The 26,291-nt window shown below is 38.0% G+C and overlaps 1 protein-coding gene and 1 long non-coding RNA gene across 4 annotated transcripts; one reads left to right on the top strand and one right to left on the bottom strand.

Moving 5' to 3' along the window:
* Positions 2,968-8,858, top strand: LOC110266693. The gene is made up of 3 exons (XR_002354180.1): positions 2,968-2,977; positions 4,401-4,405; positions 8,398-8,858. It is a non-coding gene; the product is annotated as an uncharacterized LOC110266693 (long non-coding RNA).
* Positions 8,559-21,397, bottom strand: LOC107617856 (type II inositol polyphosphate 5-phosphatase 15). Of its 3 annotated transcripts, XM_016319728.2 has the most exons (12): positions 18,574-19,759; positions 17,003-17,255; positions 12,965-13,757; positions 12,295-12,419; positions 11,818-11,902; positions 11,367-11,532; positions 11,227-11,264; positions 10,884-11,136; positions 9,977-10,100; positions 9,515-9,875; positions 8,979-9,348; positions 8,559-8,741 (listed from the first exon to the last, which is right to left on the bottom strand). In XM_016319728.2, exons 1-11 carry the CDS (start codon positions 19,352-19,354, stop codon positions 8,992-8,994), a joined length of 3,336 nt encoding a protein of 1,111 aa, XP_016175214.1. In that variant the 5' UTR covers positions 19,355-19,759; the 3' UTR covers positions 8,559-8,741; positions 8,979-8,991. The 3 variants fall into 3 exon arrangements, with proteins under 3 accessions (XP_016175214.1, XP_016175213.1, XP_016175212.1); XM_016319727.2 differs by lacking the exon at positions 18,574-19,759 and adding an exon at positions 20,346-21,397 and having other exon boundaries at positions 8,640-9,348; XM_016319726.2 differs by having other exon boundaries at positions 8,640-9,348.

Raw genomic sequence — 26,291 nt, forward strand, 5'->3', positions numbered from 1 at the left:
CAGATGATTAGCCGTGCCGTGACAGGGCATTGGATCATTTTCCCGTGAGATGACCGAAAGTAGCCATTGACAGTGGTGATGTATCACATAAAGCCAGCCATGGAAAGGAGTAAGACTGATTGGATGAAGATAGCAGGAAAGCAGAGGTTCAGAGGAACGAAAAGCATCTCCATTCGCTTATCTGAAATTCCTACCAATGAATTACATAAGTATCTCTATCCCTATTTTATTATATAATATTCGAAAACACCATTATCACTTTATAGCTGCCTGACTGAGATTTACAAGGTGACCATAGCTTGCTTCATACCAACAATCTCCGTGGGATTCGACCCTTACTCACGTAAGGTATTACTTGGACGACCCAGTGCACTTGCTGGTTAGTGGTACGAGTTGTGAAAAGTGTGATTCACAATTTGTGCACCAGTTAGCTTAAGATAGAAATTGTGTATTGTTTAAGAGTGGAGAACATTATGGGAACATGGATTATAGAAACAAAGGTAGAAAGTTAAAAAGAATAAAGACATTTCAAAATAAAAGTTTTGGGAAACATGCTCATGTGAAATCAAAACAATCAAATTACCATGTGCATAAAAAAATTATTTAAATAAAGGGGATACAAAAAATTCCCCAATTGCAAATAAAAGGAATAAATGCACATGGGACAAAAGTTAAAGTTAATATATGAGCTTGCAATACAAAGTGAGAAAATTTGGGTAAATAGGTAAAGAAACCTTTGAATTACAAAATATGTATGTTAGGTGAGATCTTAGACTAATCAAGGATTCACTTATTAGCTCACTTAGCCTTATACATATACCCTTACCTTTACCTTGGCCCATTACAACCTTAAATAAAGACCTCATGATTTTTGTATGTCTGTATTCTGTAATTGTTGATTGGTTAGATGAAGAACAAAGTTACAGAAAGTAAGGATAAAAAGAAGAATAGAGTGATTAACCCAATAAACACTGAGTGACTAGAGAGTAAACACAAAATCCAGTGAGGGTTCAATAGCTCATCAACATATATCTCTGCTTAAATTGTTAATTGTCTTGCAAGTTTGTACAATATTTTTCTTTCCCATCTCAATTGTAAAATTGCTTTAACATTATCTAAGGTTTGGCTATGCATATATGATTCCTTGAGAATGTGAATTAATTCAACTACATGTAAGTCTTATATACAAGTGAATGACAATTAGAATTGCATGATTCATTTAGGTAGTTGCATTTAGAGTAGATTGCATTGCATGAGATTCCACCACTTTAACTTTAACCTTACTCTTTATCTTGGATTTAGCATGAGGACATGCTATTGTTTAAGTGTGGGGAGGTTGATAAACCCATATTTTATGATATATTTTGTGCCTAATTTAAGTGATTTATTCAATCCTTCACTCACTTATTCATGTTAATTGCATGGTTTTACTTTCCCTTCCTTATTTTGTGATATATGTGAAATACATGTTTCCTATACTTTAAAAATAATTATTTTAATTACTCTTTATTACCATTTGATGCCGTGATTTGTGTGTTAAGTAGTTTCAGATATTCTAAAGGTAGGAATGACTCAAAGGATGGAAAGGAAACATACAAAAATGGAAGGAAAGCACAAAATGGAGTTTTTGAAGAAACTGGCAGCGACGTGAACGCGTGGGCGACGTGGCCGCATGCTTGGCGCGAAAAGACAGTGACGCAAACACATGACCGACACGATCATGCGCCATGAGCAAAACGCAGATGACGCGGATGCATGACCGAAGCGGACGCGTGATAAGGAAAACTCCAGATGACGCGACCGCGTGACCCACGCGGACGCGTGACAGAGGCCACGCACCAGAAATTACAGAAAACGCTCCCAGTGATTTCTGAAGTCCTTTTTGGCCCAAATCCAAGTCCAGAAGGCACAGATCAGAGGTTATGAAGTGGGGGAATGCATCCATTCAAGGGGAGTCTCCAATTATTCACTTTTGATGATTTAGATGTAGTTTTTAGAGAGAGGTTCTCTCCTCTCTCTCTTAGCATTAGGATTTAGGATTTTTCTTACTTTCATGATTGTCCCATTTTATCAGGTTCAACTTTCCTTTTTAATATATTCTCAATTTAATTTATGAACTTTTCTATGTTACAGATAATTCTCTTAATTAATGTTATTTGAGGTATTTCAGTTTATGATTGCTCTCTTTTATTTATGTTACTGTTGCTTCCAATCTGAAGACATTTTTATTCCAGTAGATTTAGTTTTTCCCTTTTGGCCTTGGTTATGAAATCAGTAACTCAGGAGTTATCAAACTCAACGTGATTAATAATTTTTATCTTTGCTAATTGAATTGAACTTCAATAATTCCAGTCCTTTCTTAGGAATTGACTAGAACCTGAAGATCAGACTAATCAATCCACTTGACCTTCCCTTGCTTTAGTAAAGGCTAACTAAGTGGGATTAAGACTCAATTCTCATCACCATTGATAAGGATAATTAGGATAGGACTTCCAATTTCTCATACCTTACCAAAAGTTTATTTTACAGTCATTTACTTATTTTAATTGCAATTTAAATTACTTGCTCCCTATTTTTAAAACCCCAATTTACAATTTTCATAACCAATAATAAGAACATACTTCCCTGCAGTTCCTTGAGAAGACGACCCGAGATTTAAATACTTCGGTTATCAATTTATTTAGGGGTTTGTTACTTGTGACAACCAAAACGTTTGTACGAAGGGATTTCTGTCGGTTTAGAAACTATATCTACAACGCGACTATTTTTATAAAATTCTTTACCAGCAAAAAATCCTAACGTCAGTAACTCTCAAGTAATAACTTCTCAAGTGAATGGGACTTACCAAGCTAAATATCCCAACACGAAGAAGTACTTAGAAGAAACCCTTGAACAATTAGCTCAATTCCAGATGCCGAGGTCCAACACATAGCTCAGGAGTCGAAGATCCAAGCTGATGCCCTCTCCAAATTATCCAGTACCAAGCCATGGGGAAACAATAAAAGCTTGATCCAGGAACTCCACGCACCATCAAAGGCCAAGGAAGTTGATACGTCGGACACATTGGCTATCTCTAATCTAAACTTAGGTTGGATGACCCCTATTATCGAATATCTCAAATTCAAAATCATTCATAAAGAAGAAAGGGAAGCAAGGAGGCTCATAAGGAAAGTACAAAACTACACCTTGGTTTACAACATGTTATATAGAAGAGGAGTATTTACACCTTAATTAAAGTGTGTCCCGACCTCCAAGACTAATGAAGTCTTAGAGAAAGTCCGTTGTGGTATATGCAGAAACCACCTAGGAACACCGCCACTAGTTAAGAAAGTGATCCGAGCTGGCTTCTTTTGGTTGACCTTACAAAAGGAAGTAGCCGGCTTCGTCAAAAAATTTCCATCTTGAAAAAAGCATGATAACTTCTATGCGGCACCTCAACAAGAGCTCATTAGCGTCACCTCATCTTGGCCATTTACAAAATGGGGCTTAGACCTCCTCGGACCATTCCCACAAGCTCCTGGGTAGGTAAAATACCTCATAGTGGGATAGATTATTTCATTAAGTGGATTGAGGCAGAACCTCTGGCAACCATTACAGCTCAAAGAAGTCAGAAATTTCTCTACAAGAACATCATCACCTGGTTTGGAATTCCACACTCCATCACCACAGACAATAGAACTCAATTTACCGACTCAACATTCAGAAGTTTGGTGGCAAGCCTCAAAATTAAACACCAGTTCATGTAGGTAGAGCACCCTCAAGCCAATGGATAAGCAGAAGCTCCAAATAAAGTCATATTAGCTGGAATAAAGCACCGACTACAAGACTCAAAGGGAGCATGGGCCAAAGACCTTCCTCAAGTCTTGTGGGCATATCGGACCCCCCCCCACCCCACTCAACAACTGTAAATCTCCTTTTTGACTTGCTTATGGCATAGAAGCCATGATCCCTATAGAAGTCAATGAAGAATCTCCAAGGGTTAGATTCTACGACGAAGTAGGAAACGTCCAAGCTCAAAAGGAAAAACTCTACATTCTACCAGAAGTCCAAGAACAAGCCTAGATAAAGCAGGAGGCATTGAAGCAAAGGGTATCCATGAGATACAACAAGAAAGTCATAAGAAGAAGCTTCACCACAAACAACCCTTAATCCGAAATGACATCGAAACGCAAAGGTCGGGTGAAGGGAAGCTAGCCGCGAACTAGAAGGGTTACTTCAAAGTGTCCGACCTCCAAGGAAAGGAACTCCCAAGGTCATGGCACCTATGCAACTTGAAAAAGAAATACAGCTAGAAAGCGCACCTTGCTCCCTAGTGTACTCTTTTTCCCGACTTTATGGTTTTTTTCTGAGAAGGGTTTTCTTGAAGAGGATTTTAACGAGGCATCATAATAAGGACTAAGGGTTAGTAAAAGGGAAAACCTTTTAGTAGCAAGAAAGCTTATGTAAATAATTTTCTCATTAATGAAAGTTTATTTTTTCATTAATTATTCCATTAACACGCACTAATTTAAGCTCGAAAAACCGCAAAAATCATTGCCCGACCTAGATGGTCGGCAAGATGAAGCGACGAGGTCCAAATTACTGTAAGAAGTTATACAAGCAGATCGTGGCCCGACCTCTTTAAAAGAATTAAAGTTTAGCAAAAGAGGTAAGCCTAAAATGAATTGCAAAAGTAACTTGATAAAATCAACTACTTAAAGTCGATGCACAATTAATTTTCCAACTAAGAGAAACACATAGTCTTGACCTTACAAAGGAAAGGTTCAACATAGTGGCCAACCTACATTGGCCGACATCTTCAACGACTAAAAAATTTGGTCTCGAGGAATAACTCGACCGAATTAGCATCAAAGAAAAGTCATTAAGTGGCTCATCAAAAATTTCTACTAAGTTACGAAGCTACAATAATTGGGTCATCCCAAGAAAAAATTGATAAGGCGAAAACTCATTAATAAAAACTACCACAATTAAAGTTGTGGAAAAAGTTTTTAAGTAAACTATGAAGGAAAATATAAAGTGTTCAAACTACGACTATTATAAAGTAAATTATTCATAAAAGACTCACAAGTTGGGCCATCAAAGATTACAAAAGGAAATCCAGAGGGAGGTGTCTGTTGATCGGAGGTCATATTGGAGATGTCTTCAGGTTGAGCTTCGGAGGTCGGGTGAGTCCCAGGCTGAGAAGAAAGGGGCTCATCATCCAACCGAGTCGGGAATCTTTGCGAAGCTCCCTTAACGCGGGTGTCCGAGGTCGTCGGATCTCCCATAGGGACATTTTCCTCATCATCGGGAGGAGGAACAATCTTCCCATCAACCACGATTATGTCGGGATTGATGAGGGAGACTCGAGAGCAACAACTTTGAATTGGGCTTTTAAGTTTTTGACCAACTCGTCCATCCCTTGGAAGATCATTTCCTCCAGGCCGGCATACTTTTCCCTTGCCTTAGCGACCTCATCCACCAAGGTCAGCTTCTCCCTAAAAACTCGGGTATAACTCTTCTCAGCCTTCTTTTTTAAAACCTCAGCCATAGCACAAATAGCCTCCGACTACTTCACCCTCTCCCGAGCTTCGGAAAGATCGGACACAAGAACTTCCTTCTCTTTTTTTCCAACTCTAACCTAGCCTCCTGTAATGATGCCATATCAGCTTTCAAATCGGACAAAGTTCGCTGAGTGGCACCAATGGGAGTCTCCTTAAGCCGTCTCAATAAAACCGAGCACACCCCGACTGTCCTTATCCTACCCCGTGCTAAGACTAGAAGGTGGTTTTTTTTATAGAAATATCATCCATACTTATAAAGCTATTGGGAAGGACATGTTTCTAACAAAAAGCCATAGCATCAAAGCCTTGCTTATATACACTTTCCAATTTGGAAGTTTTACCCGTCTTAGGTTTTGGTTCAGGAAAAGGAGGGGCAAGGGGACTCGTCAGAATACCAGAATCAACAGGAGAAGTAAGAAGAGCAGGTGACAGATTAGAAATGACCTTAACCGAGGCAAAAGCACCCGAATCCAATTTTGAGGGAGAAGAAGGATCACCCATTTCACCGACCTCTTTCAATTGAATAACTCAAGCAACAACATTCTTCTTAGCCGTGCGAAGAATTTTCAAGGTGGTTGCCTTACCGGTCATCTTTTCTGCAAGACATCAAGATTGGATTATATCAGCATACAACATAATCGATAAAAAGATATATCTACAAAAAATTTAAAAAAATACTACCTAGCTCAGATCTGACATGGCTTGACTTTCATAGTAAAAAATTTTTGATGTCTAGATTGGGGGTTCGACCCCAACACTCCTGTAATAAGGCAACTACATACTCCTCTACCTCATCCAAGTCATCAAGGTTATACTTAACGACTATGGGGTTCTCCTCACAGTACAAGCTAAAAAGGGCTTCATCCCTCTCATTAAGGAAGAAAGGTCGGACACCCTCAGCAGATTGGATTTTGAAGAAGTAATTTTTGAAATCATGAAAAGAATCATAAAAAATGGCAAAAACCTTTCTCCCCTGAACAACTCGGGAGGATACCCATCCCTGCTTCTTAGAACTAAAGGGCTTGGTAAGTTGGAAAAGATAAAAGAAAACTTTAGAAAAAAGGAGGACATCGAGTTCACAGCCAAGGAGTTGATAAATTTTCAGAAAACTCCAAAAGTTGAGGTGGAGCTGGAAAGGGGCAACTTTACAAAGCCTAAGAATCTCAGATTCAAAGTCAGAAAAGGGAAGACTAACCCCCAACTTTGTGAAAAAGCATTCGTACATGTATATATGAAATGGCATTTTGACTTGTCAAGTTGGAAAAAACAAACCCTCTCCTTAGGATCGACAACTACAATTTCATACTTACTCTCATCCTCCCAACATATACACAACCTATGCTGCATACGAAATGTCTCGGCATATTCATTATCAATAACGGGAATGGCAGAAAGAACAATTATATCTACCAAGTTAGATCGGACGGGATTTTAGACGACATGACGAGAATTACTGAACGAGACATAAAGCTATACCTACAAATACAATAAAAAAAAATCATCACAATAAGTCGGGAATACGGCCATATCAACACAAACGTTCAAACAAGCCCAAAAGAGGTCGGACCATCCTCCATAAGATAGAAAATGGCCATGATCTTTAACCTCTCTTAAGAATCAAGAAGACAAATTGCATCGCAAAGATAAAAGTGGCATTGTACTTACAGGAACACCACCATTTAGGGGCAACATAGAGTAAAACCCCACACTCAGATTCACAGCAACAACAACTAAAGTCCAAGCAAAGAAGCAAATTCTCCAGATTGATTTTCGACATATAAGGAAAAATGCAGAACCACAAAACAAAGAATCATTGTCATTCCTTCAGCAATAATAGCAAAAAGTGACTCAAAACAAAAGCATATCACCCAGAACACAAGAATACAGAAAGTGAAGTTCAAGGGTTAAAAGAACCAACCTTGAGGGGAACGCAAAGCGAAAAAGAGTACACGAAAACAGCAAGTACACGAACGTTCCACGCAAAGCAAAGAATCAAAATAGAGAAACCTTGAAAAGTTGTAATGAAGAAGATGAAAAGTTTGAAGAAAGGGAGAGTGATGAGCAAAAACGTTTTAGAAGAAGCGAAAAAGAAGAAAGAGAAAGAGTTTGGGTATTTATAAGATATTAAGGGCAAAAGAATAATTTCACGCCCCTCATTTATGACATGTACAGTTACCAAAGTAACCTTAGAGAAAACGTGCAAAGGACTACGAAAAGACGTGATGCCTCAAGTTTGTAAAAACACATCGAGTACCCAACTTTGCCCTAAGAAAGGCGGTGTGCCCGATGTGATACCCTAACACACAAAAGACCATGCTGATCTACTACATATGCTCGAGTCCGACCTCATAAAGCTCGAACTCAAGTAGGGGAACTATTTATACCTTAGCCTAAAAATGCTAGCCAGGCCCAAAATGAATAAAACCCAACTAAGAGATACAACACAATCCACATCTACCCAACCTCGATGAGGTCAGGTACGGCAATAAAGAGACTAGCTCTACTTATCTAAATAAGTAATCGACTCCTAAGATATCTCTCATTTATCTAGAAGGGAGATCTCAACGACTTCCCTAGAAAAAGAGAACGGTCATCCACCAACAAAGGTGGAACTACTCTAAAAGGTGGTTATCAATTCTACTATAAATACACTGACACCCTCAAGTATATTCAAACTCCAATTTACTAAAAACCTGCTGAAAACCCTTGCTAACATAAGCATCAGAGTTCTTTGCAGATATCATCCCCATCTCTTCACGAGAAACTCGGACGATGGCACCTCGACCCCAACAGAAGTCGGACGCTGCCCAAAAGGAGTCTGAACCTCACGTTCAAGTCCAAAAGTAACCCACAGAACACATCCTATGGTTATTACCAAAATAAACTTCCATGAAACAAAATTCCGGGCAAATAGTGGGATAACAGAAACTCGGAATATATGTTGGAAGCACCTATCACCCGAAAGGCAAACTCAACAATAGCGGTGATAACTGAACACATTAACATGACACCGGATTTCCCTGTCAGTTGCTATTTGCGGTATAGAACGTACTCATTTACAGAATAAATTGGAAGTCTCTGAATAAATCAATAATGAATCTAAAACAATGTTGCCTTGCTTCACTTGCATTGCATTTGCTTTCTCTGTACAGTTCAATTGACTGATGAGTGATGATTACAAGTTGAACATCAAGCTCCCTATGAAAACAAAACAACCCATCACTAACCTTAAATAAAGATGCTTATAAAATTAGACATTTGCTTACAAGTATCATAGAAATTAGAAACACTTGTAAAGTATTAGAATCTTCAATTTTTTATTTTTCTATAAAAAACGTTTTGAAACCTGAACAAGTGAACCAGAACTCATTACAAGAATTATCCCTTTCCTTTTTTTCTTGGTTTTCTGCACCCATTAAATATACAGACACTCACATCAGTTGTTACTTTAAGGGTTATGCAGTTTTTGTAGCTGGTCAACAACATCATATGAACTGCTCAAGCGTTGAAAATCGGAACGGTGCAGTACACCTCCTTGGACAGGCCTGGAGCTGTTTGGTTGAGAGCCTATCGGACTTTTCTTGGATGAATAGCAGTGGTGAACACGGACGCGGTGATTTCTTGTCTGGGTAGTGTACTTGCCATGCACCTTAACAAACAAAATAGCTTCTTTGTCTCTGGAGTCTTCACACCAGGAGTTTTGTACAATGCCATCAACATATTCTTCCTGAGTCTGAAATTCTTCATGGTGCACTGATACCTCAGCAATATGGTCTGGTTTTATCAATCCAGTTGCAGGAATTACCTGAATCATAGATGTGCATGTTATTCACTAGATGGACAACTTTGCCAAGGTGACCACATTGCTTCTTTGATGTCACTATATGGACATTGCTAATAGAAAGAAAGAATAATACTCTGCAGCCAAAACTATTTTATATAAACTATAAGTTCTGAACTAAGAATATTACCTCAAGCCACCTTGGGAAGCCAAAGGAACCTCTCAACTGATGGTTAGACAGCTTCTGATCCTCATTAATGGTACGCTGGCCTTTACATTTCATTTCAAAAAAAGCGTCTTCGTCAGCACATTTGTTTGTAATGCGCAAAATTAAAGTGTCGTGGTTCTGAAGGATTATGTTATTTGTACTAATGATAGTATCCGGAATCTTGCATAACTCTTTCAATAGACATCTAATTTTCTCATTTGATTCAATAATCTCTCCAAATTCCTGTCTCCGGATGGACTCATCTACTCTAGCAATATCCGTCGAAAATATGCAGCGCACGGGCTTGTGGTCACTATCTGTCACATCCATGCAGGCTTCGTACCTATTGAAGGTGAGAAGGGATTAATTAAAACAAAATTTGAAATAGCAATAAAGTCCTTCTGGCAGGGTGTTTTAGACATATACATAAATGGAAGAACTCACTGCAATACAAAAGCGATAATGGGGCACTCTAAACTGCACTCAGCCATTGAGGATGAGCGACTATCACGATACAAAATTCTGTCACACCAAGCAGGGATGCGTTTCTTTTCACCGGAATCATACCCTTCAAATAAACAATTCGAAGTCATATCTTTTAACATTGCGGCAGCCTGATGACAGAAAACTCATAAATAAACAGTAGCATTTGTGACCTGAACTAATTCGCCAAAGAAAACAGCAATCATTGTACTTATGCGTGATTGCAATGGTAACCTTATATGCATCTAGGTTCTTTCATCCTTATTTTATTGTCTTATACTGTATCATGTGCATGCTAATGATAACTCAATAATTGGAGTGTTAAGTATCTATGGAAAGCTAGCTTTTAAGGAGTGGTTTTTCTCTTTCCTTAGATACTTAACAATGGTATCAAAGCCTTGGTTTTCGGCGTCATGGAAAGGGCTACCTATAGGCTGGATTAAGGTGAATACCGAATACTGAGCTGGTAGCAAAGTAGTTACCGCTTCACTCTATCGACACTAACCCAATGGTAACCATTTCGCTAAGGACTATCAGTACTTGGTATTCACTGTAATCCAGCCTATCCATGCGACAACCAAGGACTTTGATACCATTGGTAAGTACCTAAGGAAAGTGGAAAATCAAGGTACTTAACATGGAGTGCAATATTTGTCAAAATTCAATGACACAGTAAGATGTAGCAATCCAAGGCATCTATTTTTAACTAGACTATCATTTTCAACCCTTTAACTGGAAAATGGAGGGATTGAATTGATATGTGGATCTGTAAATAAAAAGAACCCATCTCATTGCACCCGACCACATCCATAGATGTTATGATAGCAGAACAGAAGTGAAGAGTGTGAATTTAAGGGAGAAAACCAACCCGCTAAGCCAGCTTGGTGTCGTTCAAACTTGTACGTCGGAGGAAAAGTTATTTCTGCTTCACGCATTCCTTGGAAGACATTGCCAGCTTCCATCTCTGCTCGAAGCTGGTCCCTTTCTCGAAGCCAATCAAAGCATCTTTGAGAAACAAAATCTCTTGCCTCATCATATGAAATGCCATCAAGACGATAATTAAAATCACCGAGAAATACAATCATGTCTGCCTCAGATAATTCGGGAATCCCTTCTGCGGACTGGAAATTATTCTCAAGAATCAATGCTTCATCAGACTGACTGAGTGCATAATGATTATGTAAAAGAATAAAGTGTCAGCATGTACATACATTTGTGCCACGAAATATCGGAACAGATGAAGTGCCAGCTGCAATAGAAAGGACCAATGGCAAGCCATATCTATAAACAGGCCAGAATAAATACATGGATAAGGCAAGTGAGAAAAACAGGAATAGGCACAGCAAGGTACCAGCTGCAGTATATGATAGGCTTGTTGGCCGGCCAAAGGACATTGTTCGGTACACATGATCAAAATCTGCATTGCGACGGTTGACTGCATCTAAATGTGCAGCAAAGTGGCAATTAACAAAGCACATTATTTTATCATATACTCTAATCCTCAAACCAACAGCTCCCTGTAAGCAAACCATTTCCATGTCAATGATCAGAATATCCAAACAGGCACATTGAGTTTGTTATAAATTTTTAAGCAATTTTAAGTACTAAATAAAGAAAATAGGACACAGTCAAAATTTAAACACGATTTTCTGAATAATGAATAGTCTATCTTTTCCGTAGAATTTGTAACATTATACATGTCAGATTCATGTTCTATAAATGCTAAACCCTATCATAACTCTGGAAAATTAGAGTAAACTAGCCTACCAAGCAAAACAGCAGAGCAGACAATGCAGACCTACCTTATTGCCAATAGCTCGTCCAAAGCCACATGGAACTGCTGCCACATCAACATCCCCCACATGAAATCTGATGTTGATTTTAACCCTGCAAAAGAAGAAAACTAACTACTATTGGTATATAGCCCTACAAGTTAAAAATAGTAATGACATGTTCAAACTGAATCAGGACTTTCGTCATATTTCATTTCAGTATATACTAAGTAGACCAAATATTAAATAGGTATCCATATATTTCAAACCTAAATGGCATTTCTAACAAGTGGGAAAGAAAGTACTCAAAGTAGACAATAACGTACACAAGGTTTAACAAATAAACTTTCAAATTGCTAAGCTTAATAGATATCATATTGCTTCAACAAATAAACTTTCAAATTGCTAAGCTTAATAGATATCATATTGCTTCGTAACAAACAATAGGTATCATTCCAGACATATTAAATGCTTCACAGCTCACTGGATTGTTACTCAGATGCTCACCACACAGCAATGACCATGCCGGCAAGTTGCCTGGATCCAACACGTTCAAACGTTGAACCTTCATCCAATGTTTTGTCTATCATATCCAGCCACCACTGCCCAACAGAACTTCCCTCTAATCCTACCTATATGTTTTGAGAGTTAGGGATCAGATTGTGTCGATTAACATGAATAGTTAGCCAAAATTATACTCTTTACTGCATATATGGACATAGTGACATACAATAAACATAACATCACATGAACAATCAACCATAGATACATACGTTGAACAATATATTTTTATAGTATGAAATAGTTGGACAAGAGTAATTCATAAGTCACTGTCCCATTCCTAGCCATACCAATGACGGAAATAGGATTGATCAATGTGTTGGAACACATTCCTGATACTAAAACTATCCAGGGAACCTAAGGAATGGTAAAAACAGATTAAAAAAGAACTATGCTCACAAGCCATCAACGTTAACTGTCACCCACATGTCCCACAAGTATTACTAAATTTAAAACTATTAAAAGTTCAAACCTTATGAGATGAAATCATTAAATATAGTTCAATACAAGAAGTGTTGCACATCATTGCTTATTTAACAAACCCATAATTCTGCTGAATGCTAATAATAGAGAAATACAAATTTTATATTTTAAAATGCAAAACATAATGACTTACAGTTTCTTTAGCTGCAGACATCGCCAGGAATCCAGCACCCATTTCAACCTCCTGCAACCCAACAACAACAATGCCAACATCTGAGGCCACAGAGCCTAGCCATGAAGTAAGGGAATCTTGAGATGCTTTCCCTTGTCCAACATTCCAAGTGCCACACAATATTTTTAAATTTTCCACTTTAGTATATAAAAATTCTTTGCCACTTAATTCTGATCGCAATATGCCATCAAGAGGTCCTGGGGAGGTGATGCTCCAACAACGTATACCACCGTGGTTAGCCAATGCAAATATGTAACCAGATCCAATCGTCATGTTTAGAATTGGACTGCTATGAGCAACCCATCCCCCAATCAGATTACCCTTCAGGTCCAACACCTGGACAGTACCACTCACATAACCTACCCAAATTTGCATGCCGTACGTACACAGACACTGAACAGCAAATGGATGGTATAAAAAGTCCTGTATACGATTGCCATTTCCATCCCACTGAACCAATAAGCCACTCGAACACCCTGTCCAAATCATTCCATCCATTGTTACCACCAGTGCTTCAGTTCTCCGATTATCATCCCCAAAGCCTCCTTTTGCTGCAACTCGACGAACAGCATCTGCTGCCCCCATTATGGCATTGCGTGAGCGCTGAAAGAACCCAATGGAACTTTGTGTTTTGTCTTTCCTAGAAGCTGAAATGAGGTCAACTGAAACGTCTTGTATTGAGGATACCTCCAACTTATTCTCAATTAGGCCATCTGTATTGAAAACTTTCAGTAACTCTCTTGTACGAGCATCCCTGTATATTATCAATTGCTAGCATATTAAAATGACATATACAAATATACACACACTAAACTTGAGATAAGCATACGTTATGCATATAAAAGAATGCAAGGATCAAACAACAAAGAAGTCTCTATCTAGTTATGCTTTTTTTTCTCTCTCCCTCTCTACTCTATTCTATACACATAGGGCACCAACAAGTAGGCAACATGCATCAGATTTAAAAATAAAAATTTTAAAAAGAACACACGGGAATGGGTATGTTGCACCATAAGAACACCTAAATATATAACCCCCTCCATTCATATTTTGAAGTTTAATTTCATGGAAATTATCTAAGATCAAGGTCTTGTTCTTGATACCAGATCCTAGCAAAGAAAAAATAATAACAGCCCAAAAAACATATCTAACTTGATCCAGATATCTTTGGCTACTCTACTAATCCAGATGTTTCTAGCTTTCTAACCACTATCTTCTTGGTGATAGATTGGAGCATATGAAAAACATTTGATGTAGAAAGAAAAAGATGAAGAAAAAGAAATGAGAATTGAAATATATAAAAAGAATTATGTAAGTGCAAAGTAAAAGGAGTTGAAATATGCAAAAGGAATTATATAGGTGTGCTTCAGATACCTTTGGCTACTGTATTAAAGTTTAATCAACAGGACAAAAAAAGTCTCCTAAATAAGTTTGTATTTCAAGTATCATGTTAACAAAAACTATCCTCAAAGTTTAAGTAGTTAGGCAGGTGCTATTGCTCTTTAGCATGATGAATAGTTGCGACATCTTTAGCATGCATTTTTCTCACAATACTTCTTTTGCCTAAAGTATAGACATACTACCCTTTTACCAACAACAAAAAAACAACAACAACAAAGCCTTGTCCTATTAGGTGGGGTCATCTACATAGATTAAACGACGCTATTGAGCTCTATTATGTAACATGTCTACAAAAAGATCGTTAACATGTAGATCTCATTTGACCACCTCATGGATAGTCTTCCTAGGTCTTCCTCTGCCTTTCATCCCGTGTCCATCTTCCATCTCATCCACCCTCCTAATTGAGTGCTCTGTCGGTCTTCTTCTCACATATCCAAATCATCTGAGACGCGATTCTACCATATTTTCCACAATAGGTGCTATTCCAACTCTCTCTCTTATATCTTTGTTCCTAATTCTATCTAATCTGTATGATTACTCATCCATCTCAACATCTTCATCTCTGCCACACTTAACTTATGTTCGTGTTCCCCTTTGGCCGCCCAACACTTTGTACCATAAAGCATAGCCGGTCTGATAGCAGTACGATAGAATTTACCTTTAAGTTTTAAAGACACTTTTTTGTCACATATAAAACCAGACGCACTCCGCCATTTTGACTAACCTGCTTAGATCCTATGATTTACATCCTGTTTAATCTCTTCATTATCCTGTATGATGCACCCAAGATACTTAAAACTTTTAACTTTTCGTAAGATGTTTTCTCCAATTTTCACCTCTGTATTAACTTTCTACACCCAAGATACTCCAACATTCTGCTCTTTTACCATGAGCCAAAATTTAACTTCATTATTGCAAGGATCAAACTCTGAATTTTAAATTATTTAGACAAAACATCTTTGGCACATACAAACAGAGATGGATCTAAGAAAGAGATCATTTTTGTGCAAATATGTGGGTGACTATATACACAGTTACCCTTGTTTTAACCTAGTAAGAATAGGTTTGGTCATTGCTTTTGTTGCTAAGACACTCTTCACAAATACTTATTCATGTAGTACAAAGTGAACTAGAAAACAACTATACAGAACAACAAAGCCTTATCTCACTAGGTGGAGTCTGCTCTATAGATCAAACAATGCCATTGTGTACTATCATGTATCATGTCTTCAATGCGATTGTTCACACAAGGATCTCACTTGACCATTTCATACATAGTCTTTTTAGGTCTTCATCTATCCCTAATCACTAGCCTGTTGTCCATCTGATCCACCCTTCTTATTAGATGCTCCGCCAACTTTCTCCCCACATTTCCAAACCACTTTATAAGAGATTCCACTATCTTTTCAACATGAGTGCTACTCCAACTTTCTCTCATATATCCTCATTCTTTCTTGTATCCATATGCGTATGACTGCTCATCCATAAAAACATCCTCATTTTGTCCACACTAAACTTATGTTTATGTTTACCCTTTACCTTCCAACACATTGTTCCATACAACATAGCTAATCTAATGGCAGTGCGATAAATTTGTCATGTTCCAATAGGTGGGATCATATACATAAATCAAGTCTCCACAATGCTCTATCAGTCTATCATAAATCATATTCATACCATTACTATTTAAATCTCTCTTAATAATTTCACCTATGGCTTTTCAAGTGTCCCTAGCTTAAACACTACTCTCTATCTAATACACTCCTTGATAGGCCCTCTAAAGGCCTTCTCCAAACATGTCAAGACCATGTAAGGCAAGATTGCATAAGTTCCTCTATACCTCTATAACTGCCTCCATCCTAGCTTGCTCTCTAATTTATCATTCCAAATCCTATCTTGCATAGTGTATCAACTCGCCCATTTTGGCATCCTCATCTGTAGAAGAACATTTAGCTTATTTTCTTTTCCACCTCTTTTTTTACCATTGAGCATTAAGTCCTATATAATATTGCCAATGTAATAGTTGTGAACTAAAATTTCCTTTTTGCCATCAAAAACTCTCCATAGAAATTGGTATAGATATGCTCTAGTGGGCTTATGGGCCATTATCACAATCCTAGCAACATATTCCATTAACACTCTGTCAAAGGTGTTAGAAATAAAGTAAGTAACTAGCAAAACTGATGATCTATTCTACAGTAGTCAAACAATGATGCATGCTTTAGAAGTTAGGAAAGTAAAAAGACTTACTGGTGCTTAAGTAAGTCATCAAGCTACTACAACAGTAACTATTGTAGTATTGTTTGAACCTTGCTAACTTGTAGTTATGCTAAAATACAATCATTCTTTCTATTTTCACATATTAACATGGATTGTGGAGGCAGTGACACATCTCAAATATTCTCCTAAAATAATGTTACAAATATCAAATATGTACTATCTGTCTATACATGAAATGTTGAAACCTAAGATAGGAAAAAAAATATTAATTATAAGCATACTTGAAAATCTATCTATTTCTCTCTCTCACTCTATCTGTGTGTGTACTAAACTAATGTTCAATGCTCAAACCAAGAGAGGATAGAACATAAATCTTACCACAAAGCAAATGAAAAATAACCAGCACTCCAAACATTGCCTCTTGAATTATCAGATACCAAGTACTTTATATCTGAAGTTAGCATGTTATTGGAGCCATTTGCTGGCAGATAGCTCCTTAAGTCAACATAGGACCTCTCCACCATAATGGCAGCCATATGCCTCTCCTCCTTCGTAAGACAAATAGATTTCTCAAGAGCTTCCCAAGGCCATATCTTTATAGCTCCTCCTTCCGAACCCGACCACAGATCCCCTGGATTCAAGTCAATAATGGAAAGTAAGACCAAGAAAAAACAATGTATCATAACAAGCACGTGAATTTTTATTCATCAATGAAAACCAGGACCACTGTCAATTTATTCTGTTTCATATCAATAGTTTTCCATACATTAAATATCAGAAAGTATGTATCCATTTAGGTTACTAACACTACAATGTATCACAACTTAAAATAACTTCTTTTTGTTTATTATAACAATTTATTATCAAGGATGTTCCTTTACAAAATTCTGAAAACAAAAAACATTGAAAATGAAAAATGAAAATACAAACCAAACATACCCTTATTTTCTATCTTGTATTATTCTTCTGTCTTAATGAAAAGTTTTTATTATTAGTATTATAATCAAGAAGGTTCCTAATACAAGTATACAATGTCTTAAGCTACACCGACTCTGCCACGGGATTGCAAACTGTTTTTAGACACGGGGACACAACATATGTGTAACATATTAAAAAAAGAGTAAATAGTCAAATTAGTTTCTGAAAGATCACTCATTCTCCAAATTAGTCCCTGAAAGAATTTTTTAATCAAATTCATCCTTCAAAGATTTTAAATTAATCGCATTAGTCCTTTGTCATTTTTTTTGTTGACAACGCCAAAATTTGTTAATGTGGCACGTTAAGTGATACTACAACACACATAGAAGTCTTAATTGACTATTAACATGATAAGTTTATGAAATTAGATCAAATCAAAACCTAATTGAGAGGAGAACTTGAGGCATTGGAATCCCTCAATTTAGGGTTGATTTGATTTAATTTCATAAACTTATTATGTTAGCCGCCAATTAGGACTACTAGGTATGTATTGTGGTATCACTTAACGTGTCACATCAACAAATTTTGACATCGTTAGTAACGGAATGATGAAAAGACTATTTTGGTGATATTGAAACTACAAACTAGCAATTTTCAATGTTTATATGTCTCTTCTAAATATATGAAACATTTTAGATGACCTCTTATAATTGTAATTAACAATGCAAATTATTTCTAAACTTATTCCAAAAAATATAAGCTAAAGAAAAACATTTTAAAAACGCCATAAAAAATTTTGATCACTCTTCTCTTTTTTTCATTTTAAAAATATGGTTGAGTTATGACCACATCGTGTTCAGGAATTGTCACGCAGGAAATAATAGAGAGCTTAATTCATATGAACCATCGGTATATCACTCTTTTATCCATGAACTAGCAGTCCAACACCTCATTGGATATCAACAGTAAATAAAATTTAAAAGCAGAAATAAATAAATTGAAAAGTAAAGAACGGAAGAATGGAGGATCACCGTAAGAGGTTATAGTGAGGGAGAGAACAGGTCCTCTATGAGCATGCCAAGACAAGCACTCCTTGAAAGGATTCCTCAACTTCCTATTATCCTCCAAAACCACACGATCACCATCACCGTCACCATCACCACCGTCCATCACCCAGCACCTTATTCTTCCATCCCTGTGCCCGCTCCACACTACTCTGTTCCCATCGTCCGCCACCAAGCACATCGCCGCCGACGTCCATACTGATTCCCGAAACGGCACACTCTCTTCGTCCCCAACCCTAACGTTGCATCCTCCTCCTCCTTCTCCATCTCCATCCCCTTCTTCCCAAGAACAATACAGATCTTTGAAGTTCCAGAACCTCACGCCACATTCCGATGCCGCCCACAGCTGCGACTCCGTGCCGGAAATTGCCCTCAGGAACCGACCGACCTGCGTCTCGCGGAGAGGGTGAGGCCGGAGTTCGAGACTAGGCGGCCGCAAGGGATGGACCGCCGCGCGGGGTGGGAGGCGGAAGATTCCTGTGCCGCCGCCTCGGGAGACGAATTCCCGCATCGGGCGGTTGCTACTTTGGTCGGAGGAGGGAGCGGTGGAGGTGGAGAGCTTGCGGTCGAGAAACTGGAGCATGCAGTCGAGGCGCTTGGTGGTGGAGTGGATGGAAGCAGCTGAGGGCGTAACGACGTCGTTATCATCGTCGTCATCGGAAGAAGGGAAGTACATAAGGGTGGGAGAGTGGTGGTGGCGAGTGTGTGAGGATGAAACGACGTCGTTTTGGTTGAAAGGTGGATCCATTATTGTCGTTTAGTTGCTATTGCGAGGATCGGAGGAAATATAGGGATAGAGCCAGAGGCAGGATGAAACGGCGTTGTTTGTGGGGAAACGGCGTTGTTTGTGGGGATTTTGCTGAGAGTGTTGGATTGAGTTGAAATTGGTTGGGAGAAAAAAGGGGAGACTGGGAGAGGAAGAAGGGAGAGTGGGAATAATTGAGATTTGAGAAGTGAAAGTGGAATTTGGACAGGTGAGCTGTGAGCTGTGAGCTGTGAGCTGTGAGCTGACCCGGTTGTTTGTTCGAGCACAACACAACATGCCTTGCCTTACTTTTCTTTAGGTATGTTCTTTTGTCTTTACGTTGTTACCTGTTTGTTGTATGTAGAGATGGCAATGGCTTTCCACCTTCTAGTAAAATGTATCCCATCATCATCTTATTTTTGCTTTGGGTTTCCCTTTTTTTTTCCGCAAGGGAGAATGATACCTGTAGGTATTTATAAATATTAATTTTAATTTTTTTAAAAAAAATCAGTACAATTATAATAAAATTGGATGTACAATTTAATTAAATATATTAAATCAAAACGGAATGATGAAAAGACTATTTTGGTGATATTGAAACTACAAACTAGCAATTTTCAATGTTTATATGTCTCTTCTAAATATATGAAACATTTTAGATGACCTCTTATAATTGTAATTAACAATGCAAATTATTTCTAAACTTATTCCAAAAAATATAAGCTAAAGAAAAACATTTTAAAAACGCCATAAAAAATTTTGATCACTCTTCTCTTTTTTTCATTTTAAAAATATGGTTGAGTTATGACCACATCGTGTTCAGGAATTGTCACGCAGGAAATAATAGAGAGCTTAATTCATATGAACCATCGGTATATCACTCTTTTATCCATGAACTAGCAGTCCAACACCTCATTGGATATCAACAGTAAATAAAATTTAAAAGCAGAAATAAATAAATTGAAAAGTAAAGAACGGAAGAATGGAGGATCACCGTAAGAGGTTATAGTGAGGGAGAGAACAGGTCCTCTATGAGCATGCCAAGACAAGCACTCCTTGAAAGGATTCCTCAACTTCCTATTATCCTCCAAAACCACACGATCACCATCACCGTCACCATCACCACCGTCCATCACCCAGCACCTTATTCTTCCATCCCTGTGCCCGCTCCACACTACTCTGTTCCCATCGTCCGCCACCAAGCACATCGCCGCCGACGTCCATACTGATTCCCGAAACGGCACACTCTCTTCGTCCCCAACCCTAACGTTGCATCCTCCTCCTCCTTCTCCATCTCCATCCCCTTCTTCCCAAGAACAATACAGATCTTTGAAGTTCCAGAACCTCACGCCACATTCCGATGCCGCCCACAGCTGCGACTCCGTGCCGGAAATTGCCCTCAGGAACCGACCGACCTGCGTCTCGCGGAGAGGGTGAGGCCGGAGTTCGAGACTAGGCGGCCGCAAGGGATGGACCGCCGCGCGGGGTGGGAGGCGGAAGATTCCTGTGCCGCCGCCTCGGGAGACGAATTCCCGCATCGGGCGGTTGCTACTTTGGTCGGAGGAGGGAGCGGTGGAGGTGGAGAGCTTGCGGTCGAGAAACTGGAGCATGCAGTCGAGGCGCTTGGTGGTGGAGTGGATGGAAGCAGCTGAGGGCGTAACGACGTCGTTATCATCGTCGTCATCGGAAGAAGGGAAGTACATAAGGGTGGGAGAGTGGTGGTGGCGAGTGTGTGAGGATGAAACGACGTCGTTTTGGTTGAAAGGTGGATCCATTATTGTCGTTTAGTTGCTATTGCGAGGATCGGAGGAAATATAGGGATAGAGCCAGAGGCAGGATGAAACGGCGTTGTTTGTGGGGAAACGGCGTTGTTTGTGGGGATTTTGCTGAGAGTGTTGGATTGAGTTGAAATTGGTTGGGAGAAAAAAGGGGAGACTGGGAGAGGAAGAAGGGAGAGTGGGAATAATTGAGATTTGAGAAGTGAAAGTGGAATTTGGACAGGTGAGCTGTGAGCTGTGAGCTGTGAGCTGTGAGCTGACCCGGTTGTTTGTTCGAGCACAACACAACATGCCTTGCCTTACTTTTCTTTAGGTATGTTCTTTTGTCTTTACGTTGTTACCTGTTTGTTGTATGTAGAGATGGCAATGGCTTTCCACCTTCTAGTAAAATGTATCCCATCATCATCTTATTTTTGCTTTGGGTTTCCCTTTTTTTTTCCGCAAGGGAGAATGATACCTGTAGGTATTTATAAATATTAATTTTAATTTTTTTAAAAAAAATCAGTACAATTATAATAAAATTGGATGTACAATTTAATTAAATATATTAAATCAAATATAATTCAAACACAAATTTAATATAATAAATAAATCATTTTAACCCTAAAAAATTATAAAAAAAATTATCCCTTTTACGTTTATGTTATGACAATATATTGTAGAAGAAAAAATTGCAAAATTCAATTCAATTTATCTTAATCCATTAGTTAACATGTTGGTCTCCGTTAGCCTCTCCGTCGTGCTGTGATTTTTTTTTTTTTGTCATTTCTAGTTATATTTTGCCTTTATTTTTTCAAAGCTAAGATATGAGTTAAGTACGATTTTGGTCATTAAGGTATGTGTCAAAAAAAATTTTCGTCTTCAACCTTTTTTGCATACAAAATCATCTCTAAGATTTAACTTGGTTTTAAAATCATCCTTCGAACCAAAATACCATTCTCCTTTTTCACCAAAATATTCTGTTCTTCTTCTCCATCACAGCATCTCTTCTTCTTTTTCTTCTTCTTCTTCTTCTTCATCATGAGTTGCACAATCAGAAGAACACAAGAAATCAAAAGAACAATGAAATCAGAAGAAGAACAAAATCAGAAACGCAATAACAATGAATTCAAAGAAATAGAATCAGAATCAGAAGCACAGCAACAATGAAAACAGAATCAAAATCACAAGCAGGAGAAACAGAAGCCATCAAACCAACCTCCAGCCGCCGCCACCCTCATTGCGCCGGTTCTACCCTCTTTACTCCCCTTCTTTTCTTCTTCCTCTTCCTCCCAACTGCCACCCACCATCGCCGTCCTTCGAAAGCCAGAACACATCACAGTGCCGCCACATCTCTCTCTCTCTCCATTATCCATCGCCGAGGTAACCTCCATCTCCGCGGTTCCACCTCTCTCTTCCCCCCTCCGCGAACCCAACACCTACGAACCCTAGCACCGCCCAGGCCGTCGTGACACCTCCTTCCTTCGTCCCTCCTCAATCTAGTCGTTCACCCATGCTCGCCATCAATTCTCCCATTGAACACAGACCGCCGAAGCCGGCCTCTTTTCTCCACAAGCTCGCTGCCGCCGCTGATTCGCCACCGCATGCCCCATTGTCCCAACCACCGGTGAGCTTCCCATTTTTCTTCTTCTTCCCCTCTCTCCTTTCCTCCACTGTGACAAAGGTCGCGACCTCTATTTCTGTTCCTGCAGCTACCAGCGTCAGTGACAACCACAGCCACTACCTTGTCGCTGTCGCTGCTTCCCTCACCACCATTTTCCCTTCCCCGTGGTTCTACTTCTCTCTCACAACTCCAAAACTCTTTCTCTATCTTTTTCTTTTTTTTATTTTATAATTGTTTTTGTTAGGTATAATTTGGTAATAAAATTTAAGATTTAATTAAAAAGGACAATTTTAAAACCACGTTAAATTTTAGAGACAATTTTGTATGCAAAAAAAGATTGAGGACGAAAAAAATTTTTTGCCTATACCTTAGGGACCGAAATCGTACTTAACCCTTAAGATATTTTATTCAATAAGGATAAAATAGATATTGTCCATATTTAGGATAATAAACACAAGAAAGGGAATTTCCCAAAAGCACAAACATGAGCTAAACCAGAAGCAAAATTAAAGAAGAAGAAAATGGGAACATTAGGGAAGGAAACATCAAGGCAGGTGAGATTGCATGTCTTGTAGGAGCTTGTTAGAAGACTCTAGAATCTGTGTTGTCTCCTCAGAACAGTTTTCGAATGTGAATCAGTTTTTTAACTTTCAGATTTGCCAGTATCTACAAATCATGTTTATTGCTCCTGCTTCTCTTTAGCTTTCCAGCGCTATCCTTCCATATCTGTCAAAAGGAGAGAGTCTCATCTCTAGAAATCAGCCTAGGTAGTGAACTTCTTGCCCGTACTTCTATTAATTTTGAACAAAAGAACAAACAGTGAATGATGATTTCAGTTCCAGACTACAACGATGGTAGAGGGGGAATGGTCGGAATACGACAATGGAGGTTTTAGAGGACCAGTAAATTCTCATGCAAGCATCGCTAGAGGAAGAATTTGATTCTAGGGACTAGGAACAATTTCTAGAGTTTTGTCCAAGTTTGTTTGTGTTACAATAATTTTGAGCAAAGTTCAATAAGAGAATGGTAAATATGGTAGGCAACTTGGTAACTTGAACTAGCTTCATATTTTTCACTTTTAGTTTTGGCCCAAATTAAATAATCATCTCCTTCCTTAATATTTCTTAACAGAATACAGTTAGCCATATATAGAGAGAGAAACGTTGCTGATTAAATCCTTATTTCACTAATTGCTTGGCAAAATTAGTTCATTCACCCACTCTATAGCAAGATTTTATTGGTTGATGACTGAATTGGGGAAGACAAGAAACGAATGGGAAGGAGCTACCCATAGGTCCTGGAAGACTTTGACACTGTTTCCATTGGCAATTCTCCAACACAAGCCTTTTTCCAAGACTTTTTGGCCTTTAGCAGGCTTTTCCAGCCCCAAAAAGGTTAGTTTTTTATCTCTAACACTACTGTATCAATAGTACTTGCCTTTTAGAATTTTAGAATAGTGATTGTAGCTGAGTAGCTAGTTTCCAACACTATTTAGCTAGTTTCCAACACAAGTCTTCCTTCCTTCTTTGCTCTAGACATAGCATTCCAACTAATCCAAACCATCTTTCTTTGTATGTCTTTCTGATCCCACCAAAATTAAGAGAGAATATTGTGGATCTCATTAATAAGAGTGTCTGAAAGTCTGAAACAAGACAGAGAGTAGATAAGAATGGCCTCTTCCACTGCCTTAATGAGCACATGTCTTCCTGAAGTAGACAATAGATGGTGTTTCCAACCCTAGACTTTTTATCTCACACTCTCTTTAATAGCCCCAAAGTTTCTCTCTTTGAGCGATTAATCGTTGAAGGGATCCCTAAGTATTTATCCTGGGCTCCTATATGTTTAAATGATTGATGAAAGAGCATCTTCTATTTACTTGAATACCTAAGATGAGATGATTTTGATCTTTCTTGTTCAACAGAAAAGATAAACTTTCTGCACAGAATAAGAAAAGATATGGCAATAAAGAATCTTCTTGTCGGAATCTTCTATTTAGCTAGAAAAATCCAAAAGACTGACCTTCAACAACAACAGAGTAAGAAAATATAGTCACCACCTCCTATATCCAACCTATCTCTATCTAGGGTCAAAACCAAACTTTTCTAGCATGAACCATAAAAAATGTCATTCCACTCTATCATAAACTTTACTCATGTCAAGATTTAGGGCCATTTCAGTATTTAAGCCTGTCTTCTTGGTTTTCAAATAGTGCATGCAATCGTGAGCTATAAGGGCATTATTACTAATTAGCTTTTCTTTCAAAAAAGAGCTTTGATTAGGGCTAATTACTTCATTCATAATTTTTTGTAGCCAATGAACAAGCACTTTAGAAATGAATTTATAAACCATATATGCTAAACTAATAAGTCTGACCTGTGATGTGTTCTTAGCATTTGGTCCTTTGGGATTAAGCAAATTTGCGTGTGGTTGAAGCCTGTCAGCATTCTACCTCCAACAAAGAAGCTTCTCACTACTTTAAACACATCCCCCGGCTACTATATCCTAATAGTAATGAAAGAACTTCGCTGTAAAACCATCCTCCCCCGAAGCACTTTTAGGGTTAACACTAAAAACAACTCGCTTGACCTCTTCTATTGAAATTGGCGGAAGCAAACTTCTATTCATAGCTAGGGTTACTTTGGCATTAAAATCTTTGAAATCCAATTTTGGATTAGCTGAATTAGTAGAAGAAAAAATACCTCTAAAATAGTCTTCTATAACCAAGGCAATATCAGCTTAAGAAGTGGCATAACTCCATTATTCCTTTCTAATTTCCATATTTTATTGTGGCAAATTCGAGATTGGAAAGACTGATGAAAAAATTTAGTGTTCTTATCTCCTTCTTTTAGCCACTTTACCCAATTTTTTTTTCTCTCCAATAACTTTTTTTCTCTAACATATGCATCCTCTAGCATATTTTCCAGCTCATCAACCTCAATCTCTCCATTAGTCTCTATCTCCCTAAGCTCTTCTAACTTTTTGAGAATCTCTTCTATTTTGGCTTTGTAATTAGATTTTGAAACTTGTTGCCACTGTACAAGTCTATGGCTACAAAGTTTTAATTTTTGGGATAAAATAAACATACCTGAACCTTAAAAATTAGAGTGAAGGGATTTCTACCATGAGTGAGGATGAGTGGTTGCTAGTCGCCGATCCACCACCATGAGTGACTGTGACTATGTGAGAGGCTACTTATTATTAATATTAAAGGGGAAAAAAATTGTATATATACTATTATATTTTATATCTTTTTAAATTAATATTAACCTAATTAGATAATGAGTTTGATTTGAGTTATACGATCTCATAAACAATATCCGAATTAATTAAGGTCGAATTTAATCGAGTCTAAACTGATTGTACTAAGTTATATGTTGGATACAAAATCAATATAATCAAATCAAGTCAATACCTATCAACACTCAAAGATTGAATAGCAATAAAAAAAATTCACTTTACGCATGGTAAAAAGAAAACTAACAAGAAAATAAATTCAGAAAAATAAATGATAAAAAAATTAAAAATAATAAACATATTTATTTTTATTATTTTGCTAACT

The sequence above is a fragment of the Arachis ipaensis genome, chromosome B09, assembly GCF_000816755.2.
Source record: "Arachis ipaensis cultivar K30076 chromosome B09, Araip1.1, whole genome shotgun sequence".
NCBI lineage: Eukaryota > Viridiplantae > Streptophyta > Magnoliopsida > Fabales > Fabaceae > Arachis > Arachis ipaensis.